We start from the raw sequence: 24,514 nt of genomic DNA on the forward strand, positions 1-24,514 counted from the left end.
GGTTTCAGGTCGCATCGTAGCCGACGTAAACGGCTACGCGCCTACGTTACCGCTACGGAAATTCAGACCGTTAAATGGACTAAAATTGTTAATTTTAACGTGAAATTTCTGATGAACTGAGTGTTGAATATATTATGAAAATAGTCTCAGATATGTTTCTTGTGCTTTTGGATATTTATGACTAGAAGGTAAGTTTAGTTGTATGAAATATATTTTTAAAACTGAAAATCGCTATATTGTCATCATTTATCATGATGACTTTATGGTTATGAGCAAAAACCAATATGGTAATTATGGTTTACTTTTATTATATGTTTATAATATTATGTTTTACACAATACGGTGGTGACCTTTAACTTTAATAAGAATGCTAATTATTACTATTTTGGATTTTTGATGCCGAAAATAATAGTCTTCGCATTATTGCCTTTCAATGAAACCGGTTTTGGGGCACATCAGTTGGATGGTTTCAGTCTTTAATGGACACAGGTAGAAACATTTTGTCTTTTACATACCAACCTATATATACATTTAATAAAAGAAAAATATAACAAGGTAAACCTTTCAAGTTGAAATGACCTATTACCGTTCGTTCACTTCTATTTATAGCTTACCCTTAAACTAATTGAATAAACTCTATTAGTGGTTCAGCCATGACAGCGCTAAAGGTTTCTTCATCACCCGCCTACTACTGAGAATAGTTCTCCGCTGCAGAAAACAGGTCCTAGGTCATGGTCCACTTGGCCAGAAGTGTGGATTGGCAAACATCACACACCTTTGAGCACATTATGAAGACCTTTAGTTATGCGAGTTTCCTCACAATGGTTTCCTTCATCGTTAAAAGAATTTAATTGTTTAAAACGCACGTAGCTCCGAAAATTTAAAAAATGCGTGACCTGACAGGATCAAACTCCAGACATCCCCGAATAGAAGGTCAAACTCGTAACTACTTGGGTATCAGCAGTTAAGCTCAGGTTTGACAATGGACAATTTTGAAAAATACCAACTCTGATAATATAAAACTGGTTTGAACTTTGCAAAGTCAAAGGCAAGGAAAAATAAAGGCAATATTTCTGTGCTGCCCTTGAGAGTTACGTTTCTACGTGTAGCAAAACATTGTTTTTCTCTTAATTAACTTTTTATTGTTTTGAAAGCGTTTATGCAAAAAATCCAAGATTTTAACAATCTTACGACTCAGCAAGCTTATTTTTTTTCAGTTTAAGCAACTTAAATTTTATTTGTTTCTAATTAAGTATGTACCTACATGTCAACACCAAGGGCTTGTCACGCATGGCGCAACATTTCCATTATAATATTAAAATGACTTAGTTAACTTCTAGTTAATTATTTTTAAACAGAAAGTCTGGAGATATAAAGTGTTACACTTTAATTAAAATGAATTTATGTTCAAGGTATGATGACCTCTAATGTGAATTTCTAGTAGGTACATTCGTTATTTATTTCTTGGCTTAGTTTATTTTTATTTTTAGGGTTCTGTACGTCAAAAGGAAAAACGGAATCTTTACAGGATCACTTTGTTGTCTGTCTGTCTATCTGTCTGTCAGAAACGTAGAGGGTACTTCCCTTGACCTAGAATCATGTTTGGCAGGAAGGTAGGTCTTATAGCAGATATGAGGGGAAAAATCTAAAAACCATACAAATGCAATTTGTATCTAAACTACACATTTTTACAGAAATCTAAAACCAGAAGCACTGTACTTAATTTTACGAAGGTATCTACAAAATTTTAGTAAGTTGATTAGTAAATATTCAAATGAGAGAAAAAAATAGGCTTGTTTGAGCTCGCTATGAATAAATTCCTCTAAAACTCCTCTTTATAAGGATTACCTCTAAAAGGATATTATAAACTAGCTTATGCTCATGACTTCGGTCCGCATGGACTATACAAATTTCAAATCCCTATTTCAACCCCCTTAGGGGTTGAATTTTCAAAAATCCTTTCTTAGCGGATGCCTACGTCATAATAACTATCTGCATGCCCCGCTCCGTCCAGTAGTTTGAGCTGTGTTGATAAATCAGTCAGTTAGTCAGTCAGTCACCTTTTCCTTTCTATTGTGACAAATCCATACCTCAAAAGCAATCTCCATTCCAATATAAGGAACATCAATTACTAATCTAGTAATTTGATCAGGATCGATAAATAATAGAGAGAGTACCTCTCTGCAAATTGAAGCGAATTCAGATAATAAGAAAACCGAGAAATAGGATTGTTGTTACAAAGGGTCCCAAATTGTATAGAATTAGGGTGCTGGAACTAATTAATTACACGTCTGGTCCTGATGGGGTATTTACTCACAGAGAAACAATTTATTGAGTGATTGTATATTGTGGTTACCGATGAAGTAGGTATCTTTTCATTTCATCTAAATATATAAAAGAAAAAGCTGACTGACTAATCTATCAATGCACAGCTCAGTCAGTCAATCAGCTTTTCCTTTTATATATAAAAGAAGGCCTCCTTTTATTAATTGAAAATCACCACTACTGAAAATATATTTCGTTATATCGACAGGCGAGTAAAAATTGCAAAGCCACGTGAATCAAAAACCGCAGCGCAGGGAATGTATCGATTCACTCGTTATTTACATAACAAAACCTCATAAAGGGGAGCATTACTTCCAGCCGTCGGGCGCACGTGATGACAGGGTGCGCTGGAACACCATTGCAATTTTTTATGCACAGACTTAGGGCTCATCCACACTGGAACAATACATTACCGTGTTTTAAGACCCTACATATACTTAACTACGGAATAGAGTATAAAAGAAGTGCAGCTTTTTTAGACAACTAGCTTATGCCTACGACTTGATGCCACAAATTGCAAATAATTTACGTCATAATAGCTATCTACATGCCAAATTTCAGCTCGACCCGTTCAGTAGTTTGAGCTGTGCATTGATAAATCAGTCAGTCGGTCAGTTTTTTCCTTTATCTTCGATTTTGACTTCGATTGAAATTGGTTTAATGAGAACAAAATAGATGTTTGCAAGACAGATTCAACGCCGCCCCCACCTGCCACTATACCGCAGTAATTAAAGTAGATTTGAACTGTTATTAAAAAAATCCTGCGCCTTATCACAGTGTAAAGAAACAGTAGTCTGATGATTTTGATCTCGTGGTAAATGACGGCCATGACGACCCTTCAATATAGGGCCTTAATGAGGTGGGCCCGTTCGCTTCTTCGTCCCGCACTTATTGCACGGTTGAATGTGTCTAGACGGTTTCGTCGAATCTTTGGATGTAGTAATAATAAATAATATCATACCTTACTCTGTCCATATCCTAAGGGCGGTTAGCGCACTTATCCAATCCGAGTCGTGAAAATACTTTTCGATGTAGTCATAGAACTATATGTACGTATGTGTTTGTATAGTAGCGTATGACATATGACTAGATATTTTTTATATCCGAATTTTCACGGATTCAGATTGTATGAGTGTGGTCATATCAGGATAAAAATATATCCAAATTAATTATGCTAAAATTGACCAATCATAAACTTGGAGTCCTACAATAAATATTTGTAGTAATAATTTAAAACAGAATCGTTATCCCGCGACAGTATATCAACGCCAATGTTACCCAGCCCGAAGGATTATGATTTAATAGTGTTTTATATTCTTTATTGTTTGTCCAATTTAATATCTAGGAAGGTGACATACGATAAATAATATTATGTGAATTGTCAATACTGGTAACTAATTATTCATTGTAAATTAAATACTGTCAATGTACTAAGAGTGACATTATACTAAGCTATTGTCAACATACAGTTGGCAATAGCTATTATGTGAAAATAATATGTTGTGTAAACTGTCAATTTAAGTCCGCTTATTATTATTGTAAATATTAATACGTAGACCATCAATGTTACTGATTTTATTATTGTAAATTGGGTGTGTCCAACATACCTTTTGTCAACAACCTAAAATAAATAATTATTAATATTAAGATCATGGTGATAGTCGACATCCGGCCCTGTTTGCGATGGCAGTGTTATAAAAGTACCCTACCTCGACAGAGAGGGGACAGTCTTGTATCGACCAGCCCAGAGGCAAACACAGCGGACCTTACTGAAGTTAGTATTCTTATATTTTATTATAATGTAATGTAATCATTGCCTTTTATAGGTTACATGTTGTAACTGTGTACAATATGTACCTACTACTTTACTCAACGTTTCTAATGTTTAAAAGATGTGTGTTATGGAGTTTCTTTGCCCCTTTCTTCTCCATGACTAACACCTAGCGAAATGGGTGGTAGATTCATTTTAATATAAATAGAGCAATGCTGAACAAATACAATTCAGTTATTATTTCGACTTGGTTGGTTTTTATTCTGTATTATCACCTACCCTCTTGTGCTATTTACTTTTATACATTGAGCATAAAAGTAAACACTAGGTTGTTAGCTTCTAATTATTATAGAAGCCTGTTTAGATGATTAGGATTCTTACTTTGAAATAATACAGCAGATGCTTTGCTTGATTTATAATTACTTAGTATTTGGCCTTACCTGACAAATAATTGATAAATGATAACTTTCATTAGTAATCATTGGATTTAATTTATCATCACTATTAAAGCCCACTGTCTTAACTTCTCTTCTCTTTATCTAAATTTGACATCAGAAGTGGGATACGATAATTCTTTTCTTGTCGAAATACTAATACTTTTCAAATGCTTTTAGCAATCGTGGATGCGGCTTCTCCTCGAAGCAACAGGCTACTGCCTGTCATCGGCAGCACTTGGTATTGGTGCCCGATGATCACAAAGCGATGGGCAACGCTGTTGTCAGCGGCACTTGGTGCTGGTGTGACACCGCTGATCGAAACGTCGCGTCGCTCCAATTGTGAAAGATAAGTGAAGTGTAATTATGTGCTGCTTTAAAGTGATCTTAAAACCACGTTTGTGGTATTGTTTCTATGAAAAAGTTTTTGTGGGGGTAATCATAAAAGATTTTAATTAGTTAGATAAACCACGTGTTGTGGTATAATTAATTTAGATAAGAATAAGTCTAGTAGGCGTCAGATGACCGAGCGGTTTTAATAAAGTATATAACAATGTGAAATCATTTAGAAGGTTATGATATACCGAAACTAAATAACGAATAAATCAGTAGGTTTGCTTTAGATACATTGCATCGTACCGTTTGCTTACAACTCAAAACAAGAAGAAATCACTATTTTGATTTATGTAACTTAAACGTAAACTATTTTAATTATTCATTCTCCTTCTTAAATAATTCAACTATTTTTCTTTTCTAAAAGAGATGGTCAAGTAACTTTTGTTAATCAACTAATTTCCTTTTCTTAAAACAACGTAAAGCAGATTGCCTACTCAAGTATTTCTTTTCTGTTTAGTGATGCTATCAGAACATTTAATTTTATAACTACCTACGTTACAACGCGTTTTAATTTATTATTGTTTTGAGTTGGTTTGAGGTTAAACAAGTGTAGTGTATGTACACTACACTTGTTCATAAAACATAATCAACAAAGAGAACATATTCTCTTCTACTCTAATTTTGGTTTGACGTCTAGCTATTCTAGTTTTTATGACAGTAACATTGACATTGAACCATTGAATTTTGTTTTGCAAATAGCACAATCTAAATTTTTTTGTGTCGGTACTTTTGTTGCCGTAGTTGATTTAATTTCACGGGCTGCAGTTTTCTATTTTCCTATGTACTTCGGGAACGAAGTACTTATCAAGATGGCCGAATAGTAATAAAACATACTAATGCTAAATGACAGGAGAACAGAGGAGAGGGAAGGAAAAAGAGAAAAAAAAAGAAAGAGAAAAAAAGAAAAAAAAAAAAAAACTTCTCTCCTCAATGGAAACAAAATCTTAAGACTGCCAAATGTTAATGGCACAAATTCTAAGATTCTCGTATGGGACAAAATGTTAAGATTCTCATATGGGTCAAATTAAGATTCTCATATGGGTCAAATGTTAAGATTCTCATATGGGTCAAATGTTAAAAATTTTATATGGGTCAAATGTTAAGATTCTCATATGGGTCAAATGTTAAGATTTTTATATGGGTCAAATGTTAAGATTCTCATATGGGTCAAATGTTAAGATTCTCATATGGGTCAAATGTTAAGATTCTCATATGGGTCAAATGTTGAGATTCTCATACGGGACAAATCCCCATAAGATAAATGTTATTATTATTATTTATTATTATTTATTATTATATCATAATGTGCACTGTCCTTACAGGGGAGTCCTAATGCGGCAGTGTACTCTAATCTATCTTATACTTAAAATTTACAAAAAAAAAATATTTACAACGACTATTATTAATCCACTACTTAACAGCTATATTATGTGTAACTAATAATCCACATTGCTATCCTTGTGAGCTTAGTCAGAGAGCAACAAAAAAATATCTATATTTTTTTTCGGCTATGAAGTATGAAGTATGAAGTGTATGTTTAGATTCCCGTATGAGACAAATACTAAAATTCCCGTAAGGGATATCGATAAGATGCCCATATGAGACAATGCTATAATTCCCGTAAGGGATATCGATAAGATGCCCATATGAGACAAATGCTAAAATTCCCGTAAGGGATATCGATAAGATGCCCATATGAGACAATGCTATAATTCCCGTAAGGGATATCGATAAGATGCCCATATGAGACAATGCTATAATTCCCGTAAGGGATATCGATAAGATGCCCATATGAGACAAATGCTAAAATTCCCGTAAGGGATATCGATAAGATGCCCATATGAGACAAATGCTAAAGTTCCCGTAAGGGATATCGATAAGATGCCCATATGAGACAAATGCTAAAATTCCCATACGAGACAAATGTTAAGATTCCCATGTGAGACAAATGTAAAGATTCCCAATTGGACAAAGTTAGTTAGGTCTGCCTGGCGCTAATCATTGCTAGTACTAAGTAATCATTTGTTGGCCTTGTCTTTTCTTTCTTCGTATTTTCCTATGTACTTCGGGAGCGAAGTACTTGTCAGTATGGCCGTGTCATATCAGGATAAAAATATATCCAAATTATTATGCTAAAATTGACCCAATCATAAACTTGGAGTCTACAATAAATATTTGTAGTAATAATTTAAACAGAATCGTTATCCCGCGACAGGATATCAACGTCAATGTTACCCAGCCCGAAGGATTATGATTTAATAGTGTTTTATATTCTTTATTGTTGTCCAATTTAATATCTAGGAAGGTGACAATACGATAAATAATATTATGTGAATTGTCAATACTGGTAACTAATTATTCATTGTAAATTAAATACTGTCAATGTACTAAGAGTGACATTATACTAAGCTATTGTCAACATACAGTTGGCAATAGCTATTATGTGAAATAATAATGTTGTGTAAACTGTCAATTTAAGTCGCTTATTATTATTGTAAATTATTAATACGTAGACCATCAATGTTACTGATTTTATTATTGTAAATTGGGTGTGTCAACATACCTTTTGTCAACAAACCTAAAATAAATAATGATTAATATTAAGATCATGTGATAGTCGACATCCGCCCTGTTTGCGATGGCAGTGTTATAAAAGTACCCTACCTCGACAGAGAGGGGACAGTCTTGTATCGACAGCCCAGAGCAAACACAGCGGACCTTACTGAAGTTAAGTATTCTTATATTTTATTATAATGTAATGTAATCATTTGCCTTTTATAGGTTACCTGTTGTAACTGTGTACCAAATATGTACCTACTACTTTACTCAACGTTCTAATGTTTTAAAAGATGTGTGTTATGGAGTTTCTTTGCCCTTTCTTCTCCATGACTAAACACCTTAGCGAAATGGGTGGTAGATTCATTTTAATATAAATGGATCAATGCTGAACAAATACAATTCAGTTATTATTCGACTTGGTTGGTTTTACTTCTGTATTTATCACCTACCCTCTTGTGCTATTTACTTTTATACATTGAGATAAAAGTAAACACTAGGTTGTTAGCTTCTAATTATTATAGAAGCCTGTTTAGATGATTAGGATTCTTACTTTGAAATAATACAGCAGATGCTTTGCTTGATTTATAATTACTTAGTATTTGGCCTTACCTGACAAATAATTGATAAATGATAACTTTCATTAGTAATCATTGGATTTAATTTATCATCACTATTAAAGCCCACTGTCTTAACTTCTCTTCTCTTTATCTAAATTTGACAAGTGCATGATCGCTCTTAGTCTATAGAATAGAGATATAATAGCTTCATTGTTTATTTTTACGCTCGAGTAAAAATCGGCAGTGTTTTTTGAAATAGAGCGGTTACAAAACAGAACAAATCGTTTTAAAAATAGTCCTATTTTAAAGCAAAAATCATTTGGTGATAAAAATGGAATATTTTTTAAATCAAGTGAATTTTATTTGCTTGGTAAAAATCGCGTATTGGTTACGTTTTAATACACGCGTATTAAAACAAAGGTAAGTTTGGATAATACCTAAGATTTGCATCATCAACTGAATCATCAACGCCCAGAATCTTGGAACTAGAAAGCTTTGATAATATAGATAAGAAATAGGGCTAATGTTTTTAAAATAATCACGGTAGCGAAGTCGGTCGTTAGTAGGTACTCGATATAAGTCGATTTTACATTCTAGTAAAAAAATATTTAGGTAGGTATGTTAGGTATAATTAATTTGTATTTTTATAGATCTACTTTATTAGGATTTTAGAACTTACTACTTATAATTTTTAATAGTGTAGAGTTAATTTATTTATTTAGGTAATAAATCAAAAAATTGCTTTTCTTAAGAGCCAAGTATGTACAGATTTTAGATTATAATTACAGTGCTACATGAGTGCTACATTTGCATCGCCCCTAAAAAAGCTTATTCGTACCTAAAATAAGCGGAAATGGTTCGTCAAGATCTTTTCATGTTTAAAATATAATATGTTGTTTGTTATATTAAACAATCAAAGCTGACGAGGACTTCAAACTCAATTCCCTTTTGGTATTTGAACTACATTATTCCCAGCGATCAGCAATTCCATATAAGTGAAATACTCTTCAATTTTCACGTGAAAGCCTTTCACAGAGTTAAATAAAGACTGGGCGCCAAAAACGTACGTGCCAATAGCGCGAGCGCGGGGCTTTTATTTTTTCATAAAATATTATGGGCGGGCGATGGGCGGGCGGGATTAAATAAAAATTATATTGCTCTCGTGACTTGTGAAAGCTTACATTACTTGTTTTTATTCGTGTTCGTGTTGTATAATTCTTCTAGTGGAGTAATTTACCAAATTAAGTTTTTTGTAGTTTTTACTTCAGATGTATTTAACGCAGGTAAACTTCTAGATTAGGGGTCACAACAAAGTCATATCGCAGATAGGTACGGTGGCGGATGCGCTCACGAATAACAAAATCTACTTCTGAAAATGTGATATTGAAATGAAATGAATTTTTTTCGTGCAGCTTTTGCCACTTATAATATGGCAAAACTATAGCACCGGCTCGGAAAACAGATTCTACTGAGAAGACCTATCAAGAAATTCAGCAGTTGCTCTTTTTTAGGGTTCTGTGCCCGATGAGTGCCAACGGGACCCCATTACTAAGCTTCGCTGTCCATCTGTCTGTCTGTCAGCGCGCTGTACTTCATAAACCGTAACATGTTAAAAGTTGTTTTTTTTCTACTGCCGTGGCAACAACAAACAATAAGTATTATTATAACAGCTATAGTTTGCGTGTAGTTATTGCAAAAATACTACACCTGCCACCGCACCCAAGCTTACGATTTCTACTGTGACCTTCATGACACCGTGGTGTACTCTGCCTTTATATTCTGCCTGTAAGTTGAAAGCTCAGCTGATGCAATTTGAAATTCTTATAACTTTGTGCCCCTAAAAAGCCTTATCCCATCCATACTAATATTATAAATGCGAAAGTGTGTCTGTCTATCTGTCTGTCTAATAGCTTTTCACGGCCCAGAGTTTAACCGATTTAGACGAAATTTGGTACAGAGTTAGCTTATATTTCGGGGAAGGACATACTACTTTTTATCCCAGAAATTCAAAGTTCCCGTCGGATTTTTAAAAAACCTAAATAAACGCCAACGAAGTTGCGGGCTGATGCCCGCTACATAATTATAAGTCAAGTCTAGTAGTACATAATTATAATTAGTGTCGCTCTTTCAGCTCGACATAGTATGTAACATGAGGTTAAGTTTAGGAGTGGTCTGAAACTGCCAATTTCAGTAATAAACCGTTGAGATACTGTAGGCATATATGTAGACTGTAGGCTGTAGGATTATCGATCACACTTCAGTCAGTCTAATTAGTCTTAAGCTCTCGAAGGCTTACTTGAGCCTAGCTCCAATCTGAGTGGGCATAAATCAATTTAATAAAGTATCTTTTCAGTACTCCATCCGTCCTACCAAAGTTTGTTCGAAAATAATAATGTAACGTTAAGGAAATTATATAAAAGGAAATATAAGGCTCGACTTATACTTGCGAAGATTTAAAGAAAAACAGCGCGTCTTTTCCAAAATTTTCGTAAATATGCTGAACTCATCTCCGCGATGTAATGTACTGTACAAATAGGTGTGAAGCAAAATGGAATGATGGAGTGGTGGAAAGGAATGGAATTGGAAGCGGGGAAATTGTTTTACACAAATAAAAGGGCGATAGTAGGCACGATGAATGAATGAAAAGGAATTAATGAAATATTTTATTAGTATGAATATGTAATGATACAAATAAGATGTTACTGTATGTTATGTATACAATTAAGCTTGCATAATATCATGCTTGCTAGATGCTTTAGCATCAGTGATCGATGAATTTGCGATTGCATCGATGCTGCATCGCGTTTTGACAATTTTCTGTCTTCGATCGCTATTTCTTAATGTATAAATGGAAAACGTGACTGACTGACTGATTGACTGACTGACAGACTAATCTATCAACGCATAGCCCAAACTACTGAACGGATCGGGCTGAAATTTGGCATGCAGATAGCTATAATGACGTAGGCATCCGCTAAGAAAGGATTTTTGAAAATTCAACCCCTTACGGGGTGAAATAGGGGTTTGAAACTTGTGTAGTCCACGCTGACGAAGTCGCGAGCATAAGCTAGTTGAAATAAAATAATATTGACTTGATCGTTGCGACTAGAGATTGTATGTGTGCGGAGTGGAGCTAAAAGTATAGTGTCTATTGTGGCCCTAAGTATGTACGAGTACATTATGCTTTATTCAATTTAATTTCAGAAAAGACTTGTCATTTCATTTTAACTGTGCGCAAATATGTCTTGAACTTAAGTTTTATTTCTGGCAGAAGGTACAAGTACTTTTCGTTCAAAATTAATTGAACAACTTTGTAAGAAAGTCGCGGCTGAGATTTCCACCGAGATAAGGGAATGCGTTTCTTAACTTTCAAAGGTCGTACAGGCTAATTGCAAAAGTTTAATTATTACCATTAAGCCAGTTACTTTTTCATATAAGTATTATAATAAGGGGTGAAAATGTCATTAATATTAATATTTGTACTTCAATAAAGCTGCAACTTCACGCACAACAGACGGAAACGTTTAAGTGCGGAAACCAGCCCAGAGCGAAGAAAAAAAGCTGCAACTTCTCTAGATCGCATTGTAATGAATTACCTCAAAATAAATAGAAGCTTATTTACTCTTTAAAAGTATCATAGAGGTTTTAAATAGTCTTTAGATGAAAGGAAAAGCTGACTGACTGACTGATCTATTAACACACAGTTCAAACTACTGGAAGGATCGGGCTGGAATATGGACATGCAGATAGCTATTATGACGTAGAGATGCGTTAAGAAAGGATAAATCTCTATTTTATCCTCTAATCAAGGGGATAAAATAGAGATTTGAAATTTTTGTAGTCCACGCGGACGAAGTTGCGGACATAAGCTAGTTTTAAATAATTTAAATAATTCATGCTTCTTTATTTCCAGTACTAGAGTAAAAAAAATCTTAGCTCCTAAGATACAGGCTTTTCTAGTTTAAGTAGTCAAGATTTCTATGTATTTTGCTGTATTGAGTTTCAATATTTAAAAAAAATTAATTGCTATTTTTTTGGTAATCACCTAACCAAATAAATTTTGTATAATGGTACAAACCTTCAGAAGTACTCGTATATCAAACTTTGGATAAATGGAAATTAATCTTCATAATATTATGTGATAATTCATTCAACAAAACTAATTTTCATTACCAACGGTTCCAATTAGCAGGAAACTGCAGTGCTCCTGCTAAGTGGATGTGCACTGCGTGATTGTGAAGCCGTAAGCCTTATTGAATTGCAGCCGCCCAGAGCTTCATCTTGTCCTAGTACTTGGCTCCTAAAATAAATACTCATTTAGAAGTTGGCTTTCCGAGTTTTACGGGTAAACTTTATCTGTTGACCACCAGTTGTTTTCCACTCTGGGAACTTGAATAAATAAAGAAAACATCCATACTAATGCAAACTTGAGAGTGTCTGGCTATCAGGTACGTTTTCACGGCCTATCTGTTTTTTAAAAATTAAGATACAAATTAGTCCTTGACTGCAATCTCACCTGGTGGTAAGTGATGAGGTAGTCTAAGATGGAAGCGGGCTAACCTGGTAGGGGCATGCCCGCTTTGGTTCCTACACGGCATCGTACTGGAACGCCAATTCGCTTGGCGGCACGGCTTTGTCGTTAGGGTGATAACTAGCCATGGCCGAAGCCTCCCACCAGACTGACCATTTAGCTGATTTTAACAAAATTTGGTACAGAAATAGATAGTTTGCATTCCGGAGATGCATAATACATATAACTATAGGATACTTTTTTTATCCCGGAAAATCAAAGATTTCGGACGAAATTTTTAAAAACCCAAGTTAAGTTGCAGTTATTATTTTTTTAATTAAAAGAAAGTTGATAAATAAAATTTATTTAATTTAGTAGGTGTACAGAGAACACACAATTCTATTAAATAAACTTAAATCTAAATTAAAAGAAAAAAAAACGTTAAATTAAAACTAAAATAAATTGAATTAAATCTAAGACTTCATCGAGACCACCGCAGCGAGGCATTGTACCCAAGATGCTGGCCGCATTACCAACAACATGTTGGTAAAGCATTATTAGCTATGTATAGTTACGACAGGCCGAGGTCGCAATCGGGGTATGAGGTTGACCATTAAATTCGTAAGAGCAACTACTGATGGAACTAGTATCCCTAATCAGGAATTGATACTTGATATTGATGTATAGGCTATTATTGAATATCACATATGAATAGCATAATCGCATCCGTTATTGTAATATTCTGAAACCTTATATTATTATGTTGTTGTAAAGGAAACCTCAATTTAATCAGTGTTCTATGAATAAACGTATGTGCACAAAAGCTACATTATAAAGCTGGATACCAAATTGTATTAACAAATGTAGTTAATATTGAGTTAATCTATTCTATAAAGTTCAACTATCCTAAAAATGTTAACACGTCGTGCTTGTTTAAAATGTATTTGCAATTCCTCGGTTAGCGAATATTTTCACTTTATTGGACACGGTGTTCTATCGAAAACACCAATTCGCAAAATTGGTTTTTAATTGGAACGAAACTTCGTGGAATATGCGTGATGCATTGCTTGCATAGTTTGATTTGTTTTTCAACAGTTTTGCAGTTTACTGCTGCAGTGGCGATGTACAAACTTTTGAAGTATTTATTTGTATTGTTCAGCAAATCACATTTCATGTTTCTGCGCTAAACACTCTTACTTTTTTGTTTCAAATATGAACATAAAGGGTATGTTTTGTGTGTAAGCCTTTTATAAGATTTTCAATCTAATCATCCAATTTTGGTTTACTAATATCGACAAGCTATTTTTTGTATAAAAGTAAGGTGGCCTTTGGACAAAGTTTATTTCATGTAGGTAAGCCTCCTTTACAAGCATAATTTAGTTATTGTAAAAATATGCTTGTACTGTTTGTTGCATACAACAACGAAAAGAAAACTTTCTTAGAACAATGCTGTTTCATTATGAGTGCTTTCTGCTTAGTACATCACTAGTATGAAATTAAAACAGATCTATGAAAAGTCTATTTGAGTGGCCAATAAATTTTCAATAAATCTGCTGCTCCAGCAAAAAAACAATTAGAGAGTTTTCCAATTTATCTAGACTACGCTATCAGCCGTTATTGACGGGTCTGGTTGTCGTTTTGTTCCATTAGGATGGAGTTATCAGAAAGCTGTATTTATGAGATCTAATATTACAAAATGTAAGACGTATCTAACTGTGGATTTACTATAAGAGAAACTCTGACTTTGATTGACGTATGAACTTTTCAGTTTTCTGGCACATTGACAGTATGGCAAAATACATTGTTGCAAAAAACAAAGAATGTAAAATCCTAAATCCACGCGGATCAAATCACGGGTATTATCTAGTTTATCATAAGTTTTAAAACAAAATTAATTACTGAAATAGGAAGTACACAAAAAATAAAAAATAACTGCACCAATGACAACAATTACAGCAACTTTCCTCCCCCTTCCCATCCTCCATTAAAACACAGTGTTACTTTAAATAAATTAATTGAAAATAAAATAGATGATGGCGATCTTAAGGGAGCGGCTCGTATTTTATTTTCTAGTGACACTGTTGCCCCTGACACGGCGGAGACTCTGGAAGCACTGCGTTCCAAACATCCATCCCCATCTCATAATTCTTCTTTTCCGGACGTACCGAGCAGTGACGATTTGGTTTTTCAGGCCACTACAAACGACGTGCTGGGAGCTCTGTTGGCTTTCAGGAGTGGTTCGGCTGCGGGGCTCGATGGTTTGTCCCCACAACACTTCAAAGATTTGGTTTGTGGTCCAAATATCGACGCAGACGGTACACTCCTCAAAGCCATCACTGATCTGGTGAACCTGATGCTATCTGGACGAGTACCTCAAGAAATTGTTGAAACTTTATATGGTGCCAATTTATGTGCCCTCAAAAAAAGGATGGTGGTATTCGTCCCATAGCAGTGGGTTCGACGATTCGGCGCGTCGTTTCTAAAATTTGCTGCAAAAAAATTTTACCCCTAATTTCATCCACATTTGTTCCTGTGCAATTAGGCTTTGGAGTTAAAGGGGGATGTGAGGCAGCTGTTCATGCGGCTCGCACGTTCCTTCTTGGCTCCCGGGAGGAGGTACTCCTTAAAATTGATGTTAAAAATGCATTTAACTCAATAGATCGTGGTGTCCTCCTCTCGGAAGTTAAAAATAAATTTCCACAGCTGTTTCCATATTTAGCGCAATGCTACCGGAATCCGTCTAAACTTGTATATAAAAAAAATTTACTGATCTCCGCTGTGGGCTGTCAGCAGGGGGATCCACTTGGACCAGCTGTTTTTAGTTTGGCTATCCATCCTATCATTTCGACGCTAAATTCAAAATTCAATGTTTGGTATTTAGATGATGGGACCTTAGGTGGCGAAGTGAACACAGTTTTGGACGATCTAAGCAGTGTTATATCAAAATTTGAATCTATTGGCCTAGAACTAAACTTTGATAAATGCGAAATATATGTTCCAAATTCGTTTTCGGCTGATTCTAAATTAGATATTTTAGAGAAATTCAATATGTTGGCTCCTGGTATTAAAATTTTAAATGATGAGTCACTTCGTCTCCTAGGGGCTCCCGTACTAGATGCATCAGTTCCTCAATTTGTTGAAAATACTATTTCAAAATTTAGTAGTAACTCCCACCGTCTGTTTGAAATTAATCCACATATGGCTCTCACAATATTGCGGTTTTGTTTATTTGTTCCAAAATTTACTTACTATCTAAGATGTTCTCCACTTTGGAAATTTAATACTTTATTGGACAATTTAGATGCTTTTGTTAAAAATATTCTCACTAGTATTCTAAATTGTCCAATAAGTAATCAAGCATGGTCCCAGGCTTCTCTTCCAATCAGGTATGGAGGCCTGGGAATTCGCAAAATTTCTAGTGTTTCGCTGCCAGCATTTCTTTCCTCTGTTTACAGTACACACACTCTCTATGGCAAGATTATATCCAATTCTTTGGGTTCCATAGAGGTGTCTGGCTTAACAGAGGCAAGAAATGAATGGTCCATGCATAGTCCCAGCCAAGTGCCGGTTTCTCTTTCTTCCCAGAGACAGTGGGACGACATTATTTGCAAAACGACATTTGACACTTTACTAGCAAACGCAAATTCTAAAAAAGACCGTGCTCGTCTTCTCGCTGTCTCTGCAAAAGAGTCCGGCTACTGGCTACATGCTCTTCCCTCTGCCAACCTGGGCACTCTGTTAGACCATACGACACTTTCTGTTTTGATTGGTCTTAGGCTTGGCGCCACAATAAACCAGCCTCACCGTTGCCACTGCGGTGACTGCGTTGACGCCTTCGGCCACCATGGACTCTCCTGTTCGAGAAGCGCTGGTCGCTTCTCCCGCCATAGTACCCTTAACGACATCATCCGGAGGTCCCTTGCCACCGCCCATGTGCCAGCTGTACTAGAACCTATTGGTTTGGCACGTGGCGATGGCAAGAGACCTGATGGTATGACGCTCGTACCGTGGAAGATGGGCAGGTCGCTTGTTTGGGATGCAACTTGTGTAGACACTTTAGCTGCATCCCACATTCAGGCGACCTCCTCTATGGCGGGTGCAGCGGCCATCAGCGCCGAACAGGCCAAAAGGCGCAAATATGAAAACCTCGATGGGAGCTTCGTATTCGTGCCTTTTGGTGTGGAGACCTTGGGGCCGTGGGGCCCGGGGGCTCGAGCTCTTTTTGAAGAAATTGCGAAAAGAGTTATCGAGTCAACCGGGGACCCGAGAGCTGGCAGCTACCTTGGCCAAAGAATTAGTTTGGCCATCCAAAGGGGTAATGCTGCCAGCATCTTGGGTACAATGCCTCGCTGCGGTGGTCTCGATGAGGTTTTAGATTTAATTTAATTTATTTTAGTTTTAATTTAATATTGTTTTCTTTTTTTTTAGATTTAAGTTTATTAATAGTTTATTTGTTTCCATCTTCAAGTAATTATTAAATAATAAAAGTTAATAGGAAGTTATATTAAATCAATATATATATATTGAAATGAGATGATGGTCATTTTTATTATTACTAACTATACCTGCCTAACTACTAACGCGGCTTTATTTAGAGGTCGCGCATTTTTACGTAAATAATTGTGGCTAATTCCATTGTACTCAATCTCTAAACGAAACTAAAATAGACGTGTCGTTTAAATCTATTGCTATTCCTTTCAGAATGTTGCTTGCGGAAAAGGATAGCACTAGATTTGTACCTGTTCATTTAGTTTAGTTTAGAGATTGTATTATAAGTCTCGCAAATTGCTAATGCGCGTGGCCGCCATTTAAGTGACGTCAGCACTGGACTGAAGTTTCGAGCTGATGGTATATTTTTACTTAAATATACGTCAAATGACGTTAAAATGACGTCCTTTCGATGTTAATGAGACATGGTTCCAGCGCAATAGCAATTTGCGGGACTTATACGCTAGTAGACAAATTATGTTGAAAAAAATTAAAATTATTAAGGAAAGCCTTAAAATGTATGCATAAATTCAAATTATATGCGGCATGTTCAGTTGCGTACCTAGTTAGTTGGAAAGTTTTAATGATAAAAAACGCACGTAATGCGGTGGTCGTTTATCTTGCAACGCCAGCCGCACGTGCTTAACTACCACCTATTTGAATTTATGCGCCACAGTACTTTCATCCTGTTTGCAGTTCCCGACATTTATCATTAGACCGCTTGCAACTTTTATGTGGAATGTAGATAGATACTTTGCTTTATCTCTATATATATATAAAAATGAATCACTGAATGTGTTGCTGATTGCATATCACGAGAACAGCTGAACCGATTTCGCTAATTCTTTTTTTATAATATTTCTTGAAGTACGTAGATGGTTCTTACGGAGAGAAAAAATAATTAAAAAAAATTAAAGTATCTACATTTAGGCGGTAGGTACGAAGTTCGCCGGGTCAGCTAGTATATAATATATTTTAACGGCTATACTCACGTATCCAGTCAACGTTAGCCCGACTAGTTTCGAACCCATCCGGGGTCCTTTGTCAAGGGAGTCAATTCGTGCACGCGCGGCGTCGCATTTAAGACTTAAGCGGTTAAGAGTGCAGTCTTAACCGCGACGCGTGCGCGAACTGACTCCTGATAGTTTAAGCGCTAAGATACTTTGCTATTAGGTAATAACCTGGTAAATATGTAATAACTAATAACCAAGATAAATATGACGTCATCATCTTCATCATAATATTATTGTAAATTGGAAACTTGGAAACAGCAACCGCCGAGTTTGTTGCTGGTTCTTCTCGTAGGAACGGACAAACAGCCAGACACACTTTCGCATTTATAATATTAGTATGGATAAATAAAAATAGACGTAGTTATTTTAAAAACGTTCGACACAAATTTTGAAGCTTACCATAACTTACGTGGGAAATATCGATCTGTTTTTATTGATCGGTATAAAATTACTTGGGGATCGCAAAATCTTACAAGTGGAAATGAAACAATGAATTAAATCAAGCTGTTATCTGGTCGAAACTAGTACAGTGCAAGTTGCAACACTGTCTCGAGTGTCGGCTGTCCTTCATTGCTAACTGTTGCTAACCCGCAACTGTCACTTGTCTTGCACTAAATAACTTCACTCATTGTAGGTACTAACTCCACTGTTTGAGGATAAGGATAATAATAGTAAGGGCGTAACAGAGTGGAAACACTTTATACTTTTTCATGGCATTGGGTCCTGACCCGATCGCTTGTTATAGATAATTATGTTTACACGTATACCTACCATAACATTTTATGCCATACCATCCATTCTGGCCTTTCCTTTAAAGAAAACCCAAAAACATAGCGAGAAAAACAAGTGACTTGAACTCTCAATGAAATAAACCTGCGGCCCGGCTGCCCCAAATTAATCAGCATAATATGGTTCTGAGCAAAGTTGCGATTATAGGAATAGTTTAAAACCACTCAAATTAATGAAGCATTCATTATCATAATCAGCCTGTGGACATCTACTGTTGGACATAGGCCTTCCATAAAGAGCGCCACCATACCCGGTCTTCAGCCTTCCTCATCCAACCACTTCCCGCAAGCCTCTTTTTATCGTCGGTCCAAAGCAGTCATTGAAGCATTACCAATTGTAAATTTTCCTGTACCTTTTGCAGGATGCAGGACTTAAACACGTCAGGAGTATAAAATGATAAACTGGATAGACAAATTCACTAACTTGAGATGATTTTTATGCAGTAGACCCCCAGTAAGGTTCCGATGGTTTTCAGAAATTCTGAGCCGAAGCAAAGCCGAGTTGAGTCAAATTGTTACGGATACAAAAAATACAATAATCAAAGGCTGGCAAAGTCGCGTGATTTCCAATAAAAATATATATATTATTTTGACCACGAGAGCAATTTAAAACGCGATTTTTATTCGCGATTGCTCACAAACTGCGAATGGTGGAATCAATTCCATTGTTGGCATTGCCAACCAAACAAATTCGCTGCAATGGATTTTATAGGTCAGCGATTATTTTATTTGCTTAAATAGCAGTTCGTACAAAGTGGAAAGCCACGATTTACAAAACCGTTCCGATCTGGAACTTTAAAATAAAGAAGAATAGGTACTTAAATTAATTTAACTAGCCGACACCCAGCGTGTGCTACTACGCTAAAAAAACAATGCATTAACATTGTTTTAGTAGTCTAAAACCATCTTCATATTATTGCCTTTCAAAGTAGATAGTTTCAAAGACTAGTTCCCATAGCACAGGGAATCCTAGTTTGGGGGCTAGGAACTTTGCATTGCTTCTACCAGGGTTATGTATTATTGTATATATACCTTGTAAACTTTTATCAAATAAAGATTTATTTATTATTTATTTACAATAATGGACATAATTATGTGGAAACATTTTTTGTTTTATTATATTAGGATAGAAGTCAGTACAGGAACACGCTCTCTCGTATTTTTATTGAACTTTACCATAAAGCTGCGAGCATAATGAATCGTAATAATTGTGCTTTATTTATATTTTGGAAATCTTTCTTTGTTACAGTTTCCATGGATGAAGATGCGCATAAATTCATTTCCAATCTCTTTCTGGAGACGTCGTAATCTTAACAACTGTAGATGAATACACAAATGTTACCATGATGGATCGGAAGTTCACACGTGTGCTGATGGCAGCACTTATCGTTCACGTAATTAGTGCCAGAGTGATGTGCCCTAGTCACCCTAACTGCGTTTGCGGCGGCACGTTCGCTATTGAACTGAACTGCAATATCGATGGTAAGTGCACTTAGATAGCTACATTTTAGTGCATTGGCAGCGATATATATCTGGCATTTCATAATAATAACATGTAACACCGAACATAGGTGTCTGCAGTCCTGTCAACCGTAATCCGCTTTAGATGCAGTTTCTTATAATAATTATTATTATCTAAATGACTACTAATTTTGGTATACACTACGCTGTCTCATAATATAATAAACTGTTAAAATATAATATATTATCAACACTAACGACGCTTAATTAAAACATTTGTTTCAGGTCGGATAGTAAAAATAAACTTACTACCAAGTACGTACATAAATATAGAATGTGAGAATACAACAACTCTAGATTATAGCCAGCTACCAAAGTGTGCCAACGGAACGAGTACTTTCAAATCAGTCAGCTTTAAAGACTGTCCATTACCAAACAATTCATTCAAGGATATTTTAATGCAAATTGGAGTCTCTAAGACAATGTCACTAATATTTCAAAATGCAAAGGAGCTTTCTGGATATTTCGATAGAAAACATTTCGCAGGCTTGCAAGATTTGACCAAGCTACTTCTTTCAGTTAATGGTATTACACATTTACCGAACAACTTATTTATGGATATTCACAACCTAACATGGCTTAATATAAGATGTAATAATATAAAACTGTCCGAAGAGTTGTTTAAACCACTCGAAAGATTAGAGACCTTAGAAATTAGTCACAACCACATGACGAATATGTCCTCGAATCTGTTTTCTCATTTATCTCTATTAAGGAAACTGTCTCTATGGCAAAGTAATGTGACAAGGTTTTCGAAAGATTTCTTCTCGGGTGTAGACGTTCTTGAGGAATTGGATCTAAGTTCTAATGGACTTAACGAACTTCCGACGTCAATATTTAAGCCATTAAGAAAATTAAAGAAACTCACGTTATTTTCCAACAAGTTTTCTACTTTACCGCAAAATCTATTTTCAACCAATAACAAGTTGGAAACTGTAATCATTCTAAACAACGACGTTAAAATGAAAGAACTGCCAAAGAATCTGTTTGGAAATTTGCTAAACCTAAAACAGGTATACATTCAGCGAAGTGGAATAGAAATTATACCCTACGATATTTTTACAAATTCATCTCTCATAACAAACATATCTTTAGCATTTAATGATATTGCAATAATACCAGAATCAACTTTTAACGATCAAATAAACTTGTTAGAACTGGATTTAAGTCACAATAACTTGAGAAGCTTAGAGTCCAAATTGTTCTCATCATTAGTACGGCTGGAGAAATTGGATTTATGTTATAATTCAATTGAAGCAATTTCAGGGTGAGTTTAAAGCTAACTCCTTCGCTTTAGTGGAGTGCCTTATGTATAACATTTTAAATCGTATTTTTCTTTTGCAGTTCCACATTTTCTTCCCTTTTAAGTCTTATATACCTGAACATGGAGCATAACAACTTGAAAACAATATCATCGTATTTATTTAGCAATAACAAACAGAGGATGTCAATATCACTGGCATATAATGAACTCGACTTTCAAAATAAAGAGTTGCAACAGAATTCTTGGACTGTTAAACATGTTTCTCCGTTCGCTCACACATATAATCTAAGAATGCTTAATTTGAGTCACAATAAATTCCGAACAGCTTTCGAAGATTGGTGGATTAATGGACATGAAATCTTGGACATCAGCAATAACTACTTAGAGTTTCTGTGGGTATGTATCAGAGACGATAATAATATTATACTGAACGGGAAAAATATTTCTGAGCAAGGACTATAAACATTATTTTATTTTAGGGAAATGGAAGCACATTGCTAGACCCCGGGGATTCACCGATCTATGAAAAGCTTCTCAACAAGCCACTAAAAGAAATTTGGTTACAAGATAATCCATTGGAATGCAGATGCGTAAACTTTCGCTTTGTTGACTTTGTTAAAGAAGTTTTCCATGCAAAGGTATGTTAAGTTTTAGAAATCATGTTGTCATATTTTTCAGTCTATTATTATTATTATCAATATTCTTTTGTGCATCTAGATGGTTTATTTATGGATTTAATATTTCCAGGTAGTTGAGGATACCCTGTCTCATTGCTCTATTTGGAAGAGAGAAGTTTGTTATTTAAGATTCGTAATTTTCATGACAGTTTTAACAACATCGTTAGCATTTTTCTCGCTTTTAATCATGGCGTATGTTACATACAAGGAACAAATTAACTTATTTATAAAGAAGACCCTCTACTACTTTCTCCATCAAGATACTACAATCATGGAACAGGAAAAGAATATAATTGTAAAGTATTCAGAAAACGACGAAGAGTTTGTCCTAAAAGAAATATTACCCGAATTAAGAGAGCATAAACATTACAATATACAAGTCAAATGCATAAACAACACAAATAATAAAGAAAATTTCATGAAGCAGTTTAGGGTTGGCACAAAGGAATCAAACATTGTCTTGGTAATATTTTCGCCAAATTACTTAACGTCAGTGTATAGTCACGTGAACATAAAGAAAATTCGAGGCGAAATGTTGAAGAGCAAGAACACTGTTTATGTATTCACGGATATTGGGCCAGAGAACTCTATCTACGCTTTTCTGAAAGAGCAGCGAGATCGGCGTTCAACAATTTTGTGGAATGATCCCAATTTCTGGAGTGTCCTAATCTATATGTTGTCAAATGGCACATACAAGAGAAAAGTAAGAATCGCTACGGAATATAATACACACTCTCCGATCGATACATCGTTTAGTTCACCCAAAACTGAATGGTTCACAACCAACCCTTTTCTTATGACAACTCCTGATAGACCAGATATCTACACTTCAAGTACATTTGCAAACAATCAAGTTTAATTAAATTCTAATTTATTTTAGTGAGGTAAAGACTGAATTCTTCGCTACAATCGATATGAGTCTCACATTCCGTAGTTTCAGATCACCAATTTAGTTTTGATGTAACATAGGTTATTGTAAAAAACGTGTTTTAGGGTAATGTAAAACGTATTCTGTAAAATTTTTACGAAGATAACTTAGCGTGTATAAATTTCTGTAAGTTACATTTTATGTAATTCTTTTCATTTTGGAAACATTATCATACATACTAGATTCCGGTATCCGTGTTTCTTGTGCGTTGGCTTCACATAAATAAGCCCTTACTTTAATAAAAAATACAAACGGCTTAAACACGGCTTATACAAATGTCATATATTTGACGTGTTTAAGCTCTTTATAAGCAGTGTGTGAATTGGTAAGAGGCTCAGTGTATATCCGGTGTCAAAGAAGTGTTGCCATTGCTATGTAATCGTTATATTTATATTAATAGCCATTTATTTCTATTACATGTAAATATATTATAAGAATGTATTACTTAAACCCATCTAAGTTTCAAGGAAACTGCATATTGTTAATGAGTTATAAGCTACAGCTTAAATAAAACATATACTTTACCTAATTTTATTATCTTTCATTTTTATAGCCACAGCTATAAAGTTCATCATCATCATCATGATCAACTCATCACCGGCTCTCTACAGAGTACAGGTCTCCTCTCAGAGTGAGAAGGGTTTTGGCCATAGTCTACCACGCTGGCCAAGTGCGGATTGGCAGTCTTCACACACCTTTGAGTACATTATGGAGAACTCTCAGGCATGCAGGTTTCGTCACGATGTTTTCCTTCACCGTTAAAGCAAGTGATATTTTAATTTCTTAAAAACGCACACAACTCCGAAAAGTTACAGGTGCGTGCCCGGGATGGCACCCCCGACCTCCGATTGGAAGGCGGACGTCTTAACCACTAGGCTACCACAGCTATAAAGTTATATATTCATAATCATAATCATAATCGTAATTTATTATTGCAAATTATACGTTTTATAGGTGGTAAAGCAGTCAGGTCGCAGTGTATTTACCACTAGCTTATGCTCGCGACTTCGTCAGCGTGGACTACACAAATTTCAAACCCCTATTTCAACCCCTTAGGGTTTGAATTTTCAAAAACCCTCTCTTAGCGGATGCCTACGTTATAATAGCTATCTGCATGCCAAATTTCAGCCCGATCCGTCCAGTAGTTTGAGCTGTGCGTTGATAGATCAGTCAGTCACTCAGTCAGTCAGTCAGTCAGTCACCTTTTCCTTTTATATATTTAGATTGTACCTATTTACCATTATAGGTCAAAATATATTATAATAATCAGTGGGATTATATCG

The 24,514-nt window shown here is 35.4% G+C and overlaps 1 protein-coding gene across 1 annotated transcript; it reads left to right on the forward strand.

The window, feature by feature from the left end:
• LOC117985885 (protein toll-like) lies at positions 1-23,760 on the forward strand. The gene is made up of 6 exons (XM_034972691.2): positions 1-188; positions 20,091-20,323; positions 20,588-21,629; positions 21,707-22,022; positions 22,106-22,264; positions 22,374-23,760. Exons 2-6 carry the CDS (start codon positions 20,185-20,187, stop codon positions 23,160-23,162), a joined length of 2,445 nt encoding a protein of 814 aa, XP_034828582.1. The 5' UTR covers positions 1-188; positions 20,091-20,184; the 3' UTR covers positions 23,163-23,760.
• Positions 23,761-24,514: the final 754 nt, after the last annotated feature.

This window comes from Maniola hyperantus, chromosome 10 (genome assembly GCF_902806685.2).
Source record: "Maniola hyperantus chromosome 10, iAphHyp1.2, whole genome shotgun sequence".
Lineage (NCBI taxonomy): Eukaryota > Metazoa > Arthropoda > Insecta > Lepidoptera > Nymphalidae > Maniola > Maniola hyperantus.

What these genes read in the sequence shown, in the direction of transcription:
- LOC117985885 (XM_034972691.2), top strand. Translation starts at nt 20,185, where the DNA reads ATGATGGATCGGAAGTTCACACGTGTGCTGATGGCAGCACTTATCGTT. An exon ending in ACTGAACTGCAATATCGATG is followed by an intron (nt 20,324 to 20,587) that starts GTAAGTGCACTT and finishes CATTTGTTTCAG; the next exon opens with GTCGGATAGTAAAAATAAAC. An exon ending in ACTACTTAGAGTTTCTGTGG is followed by an intron (nt 22,023 to 22,105) that starts GTATGTATCAGA and finishes ATTTTATTTTAG; the next exon opens with GGAAATGGAAGCACATTGCT.